General features: G+C 62.5%; 1 protein-coding gene across 1 annotated transcript; it reads right to left on the reverse strand.

Moving 5' to 3' along the window:
• Nucleotides 1-920: 920 nt before the first annotated feature.
• Nucleotides 921-2,107, reverse strand: LOC103630537 (EID1-like F-box protein 3). Its single transcript, XM_008651590.4, has one exon. The coding sequence runs from the start codon at nucleotides 1,985-1,987 to the stop codon at nucleotides 1,100-1,102; it is 888 nt and encodes a 295-aa protein (XP_008649812.1). The 5' UTR covers nucleotides 1,988-2,107; the 3' UTR covers nucleotides 921-1,099.
• Between the last annotated feature and the right edge of the window lie 7,566 nt (nucleotides 2,108-9,673).

Below are 9,673 nucleotides of genomic sequence, written 5' to 3' on the forward strand. Positions count from 1 at the left end.
GGCGCACGTGTCAGGATAAGGTGTCAGGCGATCCCCGCATTAAATGCGCATGCGATACAGTCGGTTGGTAAGGCGATCTGGCCGAGGTCGCTGCACGACAAAGTTCGCCCGAGCTTGGCTTCGGGCGAGCCGAGGGTGCGCCCACTGCCTGTGGAGGCCCTCGGGCGAGGCGTGAATCTGCCCGGGACTACTGTTCCCGCCCGAGGCCGGGCACGGGCGCGGGCGAGGTGAGATCGCGTCCCTTCGCAGACGAGGCCTTAACTTGAACCGTGCTTATCAGCATTTACGGTTTGTTCTGAAGACGTTTTCCAGCCGTGTTTAGGAGTGTTGAGGGTACCCCTAATTACGGTACCCGACAAGACCCTTAAAAGCTTGTTCAGTTTGAAGGAGTTTAAAGGGGATTGGAAGGAATTAAATCCTCTCCTATTTAAATTTATATAGACTTCAACCCTTCTCAATCCACCTCTAATCGAACAAGGCTCCACCTTTAGCCGAACAAGCCCTATGGATGACACGAAAAACATTCTAGTACGGTGGCTTCGATGTATGTACGGAGATTGAAACACCGAATAGCCCGGAGCCACTCATCCGTGAGCGGTGAGCCTTGATCGTCAGTCCACCACAGCATAAACCACCGAAAACCACAAGCGTGCCGTGGCCTGACGGCATCATTCGGCCGGTTGCAAGGGGCTGAAGGGTGAAGGGCCAGGCGCGGCATCGGCAGTCCGGGATGGCACGTCCGGCTGCGGCATCCTGTTGACGCACCGCACACAGTACATCAACTCCACTGCAGCACTGCCGGTTTAAAGATTTGGCCGTGGCCCATGTGAAACGCCGAGCTGCCGAGCAGACCGCGGCGGCGAGGGCTCAAAAGCACGCTGTGGGTTGCAACGACAAGGCTGGCTCGCGACACGCGTGTCTGATCCGAATCCGATGGCAGCAGGCAAACCGGTGTGCATTGCAATAGCCAACAGCACAAGTGCAGAACGCCAGAGCCTCTGCATTTACAAGATGAATCGAAGACAGCAAGGTGGGGAAAATGCCAAGCTGACGCTAACTAAAACTCTCTGTACACGTCCCTCCCGTCGATCGATCGGCGTCAGAGGCTGGCGTCGTCCTCCTCGCTGGCGGCGGCGGACGCGTCGTCGTCGTCGTCGCTGGCGCCGCCTGGTCCGCCGCCCTCGCTGTCGGAGAGGCGCGCGAGCCAGCAGCTGCCGTGGAGGTGGCCGCTGACGCAGACGAAGTACTCGAGGCGGTCCTCGTGGGCGCCGAGCCTGCGGGACGCGCTGCGCGGGGCGAGCCCCGCGGCGGTCATGCTCCAGACGCGCGCGCCGCAGTAGGGGCAGCGCACGCGCGGCTCCAGCGCGGTGCGGTGGCCCACCAGGCACGCCCGCGTCCGGGAGCGCATGAACCCGCGGAACACGCCGCGGTAGGCGCCGACGTCGTCGTTGGCGCCCGCCACGGCGTGCTCGCAGGGGTCCGACACGTACAGCAGGTCCCCCGCGCAGCGGCGCGACAGGAAGCTCCGCCCGGACGTCTTGGAGAAGCGGGAGACCGGGACGAAGTGGCCCCGCACGCCCGCGCCCGCCGCGCCGCAGCAGAAGAGCAGGAGCTTCGCCAGCGCCGGCCACCCGCCGCCGATGCGCCCGGCCGCCGGCGCCGAGGCGGCCGCCCCGCCCGTCAGCGCCGCCACCATCCGCGGCGCCCGCGAGGCGCAGAGCTCCCGCCACAGCACCCGCTCCGCCACGGCGCGCAGGCGCCGGCTCACCCGCGCCACCGCGCACAGCGTCTGCGGGTCCCAGTTGAGCGCCCGGAACACCAGCTGCAGCACCGTCTCGTCCATGATGCCCGCGTTGACGCCCCGGACCCGCGCCGCATTGCCGCCTCCTTCTTCCCAGGGGCCGTCGGCGCCAGCGCTCTCTCCCGCATTGCCGCCGCCGGCACCGCCACCGCTCAGCCGCCTGATGGTCAGGGCACTCTCGCTCATCCCTGCGCGCCCATCAACGACCTCACGCTCGCACCGCGTGCGCGTTGCGACTACTGACTAGTGACTCATGATGAGCAGCAGCTCACTTGCCTAACTAGCGCTCGCTCGGTCGGTGGCCAATAACAGCGTGCGCAATTTTCACGGGGCGGAGGTCGTTATATACGCCCGCTGTCAGGATTGCTGACACGGACCCGATTCCCCTCGTGTCGTTTGGGACGCGCGACAAGTGGACCAGTTCCTCCCAGACATCGAACAAGGTGCGCCTCTAAATATCTTTTGCTCTTACTGAACTTTTCAGAGAGGATCATATCGTTTAGTATAAGTGGGTGTTTGGTTTATAGGGACTAAACATTAGTCCCTCCACTTTATTCTATTTTAGTTCATAAATTGTTAAATAAGGAAACTAAAATAGAGTTTTAGTTTCTATATTTAGTAAATTAGGGACTAAAATGGAATAAAATTGAGGGACTAAAAATTAGTCCCTAGAAACCAAACACCCCTAAAGATAGCTTTACGCGCTCATCCCTGTGCGAGCGATGGTGGGCGTCGGCCGGCAGTGCTGTTCCTGAACGAGACGAAAGGCAAGCGTGAAACCAACTTGCAGAACACTCTCGCGGCGTCGCGATCTTGAACCATACACTCGTACTGCTACTCTGTCCTAGCCATGTCGGCGCAGCGCTGCACCTGCACTGCACGGCACAAGACATGGGAAACGCCGGGTGGTGCCGTCGCACGGGACACGCGTCACGGCGCTCCGCGTCTCAGCTCCCAACCGCGCTGCCCGTCCGCCACGTGCTGCCGCGGCTCTCGGTGGAGGACGCGTGTCCGGCGACCCGGCGCTCGCCCTTCGGGGGCCCGCGGGAAGCGCCGCGCACTCGGCGCCCAGTCACCGGCGTCAATGTCATCATCATCTTTGTTCGGCTTGTTTCGGTAATTCGGTGCTTCCCGCAGGTTGGCCGCGTGATCGCTGACGGGGACCGGGACGCCGCGCTGCGTCAGGGCGCGCCGGCGGGTCGACACGTGTGGCGCCGGATGGGCGCCACGGGCGCGGAGATCGATAATATCTTGGGGTACGTGTCGCGCCACCATTGGCCGAGGGTACGTGTCGCGCAGCCCTGAGGTAGCAGGGATTTTGTGGGGCTCAACGCGCGGGGCAGCCGAAACGTGAAGCGATCCGGGCCGCACACGTAGACGGTTATTGCGCTGGCTCATCTTTCTACTCGTTTCAGGCGATGTCTCCGTTCGCCTTTTTGTGCTTTGAGACTTTTCAGAGGTTTGTTATCCTAGTGTTGCACAAGAATTTTGCGATTGCAAATGATTCTTGTCGCAATAGCGTACGGCGTTGCTATCAGCGGTTGCTGCTGCTACGCTCACTCCCGTCTGGGACAGAGGAACTGAATTAAACTAGTAAACGTGAACTACAATTTGCGCATGCGAGAGCAATGGTTTGTCACAGCTGACAGCACTAGTGAGCTTCCGGCGCGCGCGTAAAACAATTTACGTCGCCAAAATGATGAGTTTGCTAGCAGTAGTAGAGATTCAGAACACGTGAATACACTCCTCCGTCGAAATGTAGAAAAAGGTCATGAAAGCTATATGGACGACAGCACGCAGCCGTAGCCGGGCCGACATACATAGGCACTCGATGCTATGATGGCCACCTCGGCCCAAATCAAGCCAAATAATTATAAGAAAAACAACACTGATTCGGCCTTGGGGAAAATGAAACAATAACTGGTCCGTCTCGGCCGAGTACCCGATACAGAATTGTTAGTTTTGCGTGGAATGAGTTTCATCTAAACTCTTTATCTAAACTCTTTATCAGTACTAGATTACCGAACGCATCCCCTCTGGTTGGACCATATAAGTCAAACTCTATAGCCTCTCATGGGTATCTAGAGACCATCCATATCTCATAAATTGTGATTAGCAGTGAACCCCGTATAGGTATTGTCGGCGTTTCGAGACCGGGGGGTCCCTGGGCCGACGAGTGAAATGTCGCCGCGTGCCCCAGCCCAGATGGGTCGGCGCGAGACGGAGCGCGAAGGGGGAAAGAAAGGGCGACCGGAGCGAGAGAGGGAGGTGGAAATCCCGCGGCCTTCGTGTTTGTCCCGCGCCCAGGTCGGGTGCGCTTGCAGTAGGGGGTTACAAGCGTCCACGCGGGAGAGGGAGCGAGCGGCCTCACGCGAGCGCCTGTCCCGTCCTCTTCCCCACGCGGCCAACCTTCTGTAAGAGGGCCCTGGTCCTTCCTTTTATAGGCGCAAGGAGAGGATCCAGGTGTACAACGGGGGTGTAGCAGAGTGCTAGCGTGTCTAGCGGAGGAGAGCTAGCGCCCTAAGTACATGCCATCGTGGCAGTCGGAGAGGTTTTGGCACCCGGTTCGTATGGTGTCGTGGCCGTCGGAGGAGCGCTGAAGCCTGGTGGAAGGACAGCTGTCGGAGCTGTTGAGTCCTTGCTGACGTCCTCTTGCTTCCGTAAGGGGGCTGAGAGCCGCCGTCGTCATAGAGCGTGCGGGGCGCCATCATTGCTTGTCTGGCGGAGCGAGCCAGATGGGACGCCGATCTTGTTTCTCGTAGCCTGAGTCGGCTTGGGGTAGGGTAATGATGGTGCCTCCTATTGACGTGGCCGGTCCGCGCCCTAGGTTGGGCGATGTGGAGGCTCCTCCGAGGTCGAGGTCGAGTCTGTCTTCCGAGGCCGAGGTCGAGTCCGAGCCCCTGGGTCGGGCGAGGCGGAGACCGTCGGCGGAGGCCAGGGCTGAGTCCGAGCCCTGGGTCGGGCGGAGCGGAGTTCGTCGTCTTTCGGGGCTGAGCCCGAGTCCGAGCCCTGGGTCGGGCGGAGCGGAGTTCGCCGTCTTCCGGGGCTGAGCCCGAGTCCGAGCCCTGGGTCAGGCGGAGCGGAGTTCGCCGTCTTCCGGGGCTGAGCCCGAGTCCGTGCCCTGGGTCGGGCGGAGCGGAGTTCGTCGTCTTCCGGGGATGAGCCCAAGTCCGAGCCCTGGGTCGGGCGGAGCGGAGTTCGCCGTCTTCCGGGGCTTAGCCCGAGTCTGAGCCCTGGGTCGGGCGGAGCGGAGTTCGCCGTCTTCCGGGGCTTAGCCCGAGTCCGAGCCCTGGGTCGGGCGAAGCGGAGTTTCCTATGGTGCCTGAGGCCGGGCCTGGCTGCCTGTCAGCCTCGCTCTGTCGAGCGGCACAGCAGTCGGAGCGGCGCAGGCGGCGCTGTCCTTCTGTCAGGCCGGTCAGTGGAGCGGCGAAGTGACTGCGGTCACTTCGGCTCTGTCGACTGGAGGACGCGCGTCAGGATAAAGGTGTTAGGCCACCTTTGCATTAAATGCCTTTGCGATTTGGTCGGTTGGCGTGGCGATTTGGCCAGGGTTGCTTCTTGGCGAAGACTGGGCCTCGGGCGAGCCGGAAGTATGTTCGTCGCTGGAGGGGGGCCTTGGGCGAGATGGAGATCCTCCGGGGTCGGCTGCCCTTGCCCGAGGCTAGGCTCGGGCGAGGCGTGATCGAGTCCCTCGAATGGACCGATCCCTGACTTAATCGCACCCATCAGGCCTTTGCAGCTTTGTGCTGATGGGGGTTACCAGCTGAGAATTAGGAGTCTTGAGGGTACCCATAATTATGGTCCTCGACAGTAGCCCCCGAGCCTCGAAGGGGGTGTTAACACTTGCTTGGAGGCTTTTGTCGCACTTTTTTGCAAGGGGACCAGCCTTTCTCGGTTGCGTTTTGTTCCGGTGGGTGCGCGCGAGCGCACCCACCAGGTGTAGCCCCCGAGGCCTCGGAGGAGTGGTTTGACTCCTCCGAGGTCTTAATGCCTCGCGCAATGCTTCGGCTGGTCTGGTCGTTCCCTCATGCGAGCTGGCCGTAGCCCGGGTGCGCGGTCGGGTCCCAAGTTCTCGGGCTGGTATGTTGACGCTGTCAACGGTTTGGCCGGAGCCGGGTTTGCGAGAGCAGCCCCCGAGCCTCTGCACAGGGCAAGAGGACGGTCAGGGACAGACTCGACTTTTTTACATACGCCCCTGCGTCGCCTTTCCGCAAGGAGGAGGAGGGGGGGGGGAAAGCGCCATGTTGCCCTCGGAGGGCGCCGAACATGGTGTCTCCGGTGAGCTGCTGGCGGGTAATCCGAGCGGACGTCCGTGCCCCATTTGCTAGGGGTCGGCTAGAGTCCTAGAGGCACGCCCAAAAGTACCTGCGGGTGATCTGTCGGACCCGGTCCCCTGTCGACGGGGTCCGAGGGCTCGATGCCTCCCTCTGATGGGATTCCGTTACAAGATCGTTTCCGTTGGTCTCGGAAATGTCCTAGGGTACCTCGGGAGCGTAGCCCGAGCCTTGGTTATGTATCAAACGTACCCATGGTCATCCCTCGCTCTGTGTCTGAGGCGGCTGTGAACCTTTCGAGGGCCAGCCTTCGAACCCCTGATCAGTAGTGGGCGCGGAGCCCGAGTGGCCTGAGGCGGCCGTTGAACCCTTCCGAGGGGCCGGCCTTCGAACCTCTGACCAGTAGTGGGTGTGGAGCCCACGCGCTCTGAGGCGGCTGTCGAACCCCTCCGAGGGGCCAGCCTTCGAACCCCTGATCAGTAGGGAGGCTCGGAGCCTGTTTCCTTCACGGAGAAGGATCCTTTTCGGGGTATCCCCCTTTCCCGGTCCCTGTTGTAAGAGAGAGAAAGAGGAGAAGGAAAAGGATACGAAATCGAATGACGCGGCGTACCTTTTTTGACGCGGTCATTATGGCGGAGGCGAAGCGTCGCTCGCTTCCCCTGCCAGAGGCGCCGCTTGTCCCACCGCGGAATTAATGCGATGGGGCGAGTGGTTCGCATGGCGGCCGTTGCACGCGCGCGAGCCGTTCGAGGAACGGAACACGGGCGCGCCGTCTTCACGCCGTGAGAGAGGGTTCTCTCACTGCCCCAGGATGGGACGTAAGCCTGGCTGACGACGTGACCGCTGCTCCCGCCCGCCTGCCACCGTCATTACTGCCGGCCCATTTTTGGCCGCATTGACCGTCGCACCAGGCTGGCGCTGCTGGGTCGCGCGCTGGGTCGCCTCGAGTCGCGGTACTGTCGGCGTTTCGAGACCGGGGGGTCCCTAAGCCGACGAGTGAGTGTGTCGCGTGCCCCAGCCCAGATGGGTCGAGCGCGTGGGCGAGCGTGAAGGGGGGAAAGCGAGGTGCCCGGAGACGGGCGTGAGAGAGGTGGAAATCCCGCGGCCTTCGTGTTCGTCCCGCGCCCAGGTCGGGTGCGCTTGCAGTAGGGGGTTACAAGCGTCCACGCGGGTGAGGGAAGCGAGCGGCCCCAAGAGAGCGCCTGTCCCGTCCTCGTCCCCGCGCGGCCAACCTTCTCTAAGAAGGCCCTGGTCCTTCCTTTTATAGTCGTAAGGAGAGGATCCAGGTGTACAATGGGGGTGTAGCAGAGTGCTATGTGTCTAGCGGAGGGAGAGCTAGCGCCCTAAGTACATGCCAATGTGGCAGCCGGAGAGATCTTGGCACCCTGCTGGTGTGATGTCGTGGCTGTCGGAGGAGCAACGGAGCTTGGCGGAGGGACAGCTGTCGGAGCGGTCGAGTCCTTGCTGACGTCCCCCTGCTTCCGTAAGGGAGCTGAGAGCCGCCGTCGTCACAGGGCACGCGGGGCGCCATCATTGCCTATCTGGCGGAGCTAGCCAGATGGGACATCGGTCTTGTTCTCTGCGGCCCGAGTCGGCTCGGGGTAGGGTGATGATGGCGCTCCCTGTTGACGTGGCGGGCCCGCGCCCGAGGCCGGGCGACGTGGGGGCTCCTCCGAAGCTGGGGTCGAGTCTGTCTTCCGTTGCCGAGGCCGAGCCCGAGCCCCTGGGTCGGGCGAGGCGGAGGTCGTTCGGCAGAGGCCAGGGCGGAGTCCGAGCCCTGGGGTCGGGCGGAGCGGAGTTCGCCATCTTCCGGGTCTTAGCCCGAGTCCGAGCCCTGGGTCGGGCGGAGCGGAGTTCGCCGTCTTCCGGGTCTTAGCCCGAGTCCGAGCCCTGGGTCGGGCGGAGCGGAGTTCGCCGTCTTCCGGGTCTTAGCCCGAGTCCGAGCCCTGGGTCGGGCAGAGCGGAGTTCGCCGTCTTCCGGGTCTTAGCCCGAGTCCGAGCCCTGGGTCGGGCGGAGCGGAGATCGCCGTCTTCCGGGTCTTAGCCCGAGTCCGAGCCCTGGGTCGGGCGGAGCGGAGATCGCCGTCTTCCGGGTCTTAGCCCGAGTCCGAGCCCTGGGTTGGGCGGAGCGGAGTTTCCTATGGCGCCTTTGGCAGGGCCTGACTGCCTGTCAGTCTCACTCTGTCAAGTGGCACTGCAGTCGGAGTGGCGCAGGCGGCGCTGTCCTTCTGTCAGACCGGTCAGTGGAGCGGCGAAGTGACGGCGGTCACTTCGGCTCTGCCGGGGGGCGCGCGTCAGGATAAAGGTGTCAGGCCACCTTTGCGTTAAATGCTCCTGCGACTTGGTCAGTCGGTGTGGCGATTTAGTCAGGGTTGCTTCTTAGCGAAGGCAAGGCCTCGGGCGAGCCGGAGATGTGTCCGCCGTTAAAAGGGGGGCCTCGGGCGAGACGGAAATCCCTAGGGGTTGGCCGCCCTTGCCCGAGGCTAGGCTCGGGCGAGGCGTGATCGAGTCGCTCGTACGGACTGATCCCTGACTTAATCGCACCCATCAGGCCTCTGCAGCTTTATGTTGATGGGGGTTACCAGCTGAGAATTAGGCGTCTTGAGGGTACCCCTAATTATGGTCCCCGACAGTAGCCCCCGAGCCTCGAAGGGAGTGTTAGCACTCGCTTGGAGGCTTTCGTCGCACTTTTTTGCAAGGGGACCAGCCTTTCTCGGTTGCATTTTGTTCCGGTGGGTGCGCGCGAGCGCACCCGCCGGGTGTAGCCCCCGAGGCCTCGGAGGAGTGGTTTCACTCCTTCGAGGTCTTAATGCCTTGCGTAATGCTTCGGCTGGTCTGGTGGTTCCCTCATGCGAACTGGCCGTAGCCCGGGTGCACGGTCGGGGCCCAAGCTCTCGGGCTGGTATGTTGACGCTGTCAACGGTTCGGCCGGAGCCAGGTTTGCGAGAGCAGCCCCCGAGCCTCCGCACAGGGCGAGAAGGCGATCAGGGACAGACTCGGCTTTTTTACATACGCCCCTACGTCGCCTTTCCGCAAGGAGGAGGGGGGAGTGCGCCATGTTACCCTCGATGGGCAACGAACATGGTGTCTCCAGTGAGCTGCAAGCGGGTAATCCGAGTGGACGTCCGTGGCCCGTTCGTTGGGGGTCGGCTAGGGGCCCAGAGGCACGCCCAAAAGTACCTGCGGGTGATCTGCCGGACCCGGTCCCCTGGCGACGGGGTCCGAGGGCTCGATGCCTCCCTCCGATGGGATTCCGTTACAAGATTGCTCCCGCTGGTCTCGGAAATGTCCTAGGGTACCTCGGGAGCGCAGCCCGAGCCTTGGTTATGTATCGAACGTACCCCTAGTCATCCCTCGCTCGGCGTCTGAGGCGACTGTGAACCCTTCGGGGGCCAGCCTTCGAACCCCTGATCAGTAATGGGCGCGGAGCCCGAGTAGCCTGAGGCGGCCGTGGATCCCTTCGGGGGGCCGGCCTTCGAACCTCTGACCAGTAGTGGGTGTAGGGCCCACGCGATCTGAGGCGACTGTTGAACCCCTCGGAGGGCCAACCTTCGAACCTCTGATCAGTAGGGGGGGGGCTCTGTCGGGGACCATAATT

This window comes from Zea mays, chromosome 6 (assembly GCF_902167145.1).
Source record: "Zea mays cultivar B73 chromosome 6, Zm-B73-REFERENCE-NAM-5.0, whole genome shotgun sequence".
Lineage (NCBI taxonomy): Eukaryota > Viridiplantae > Streptophyta > Magnoliopsida > Poales > Poaceae > Zea > Zea mays.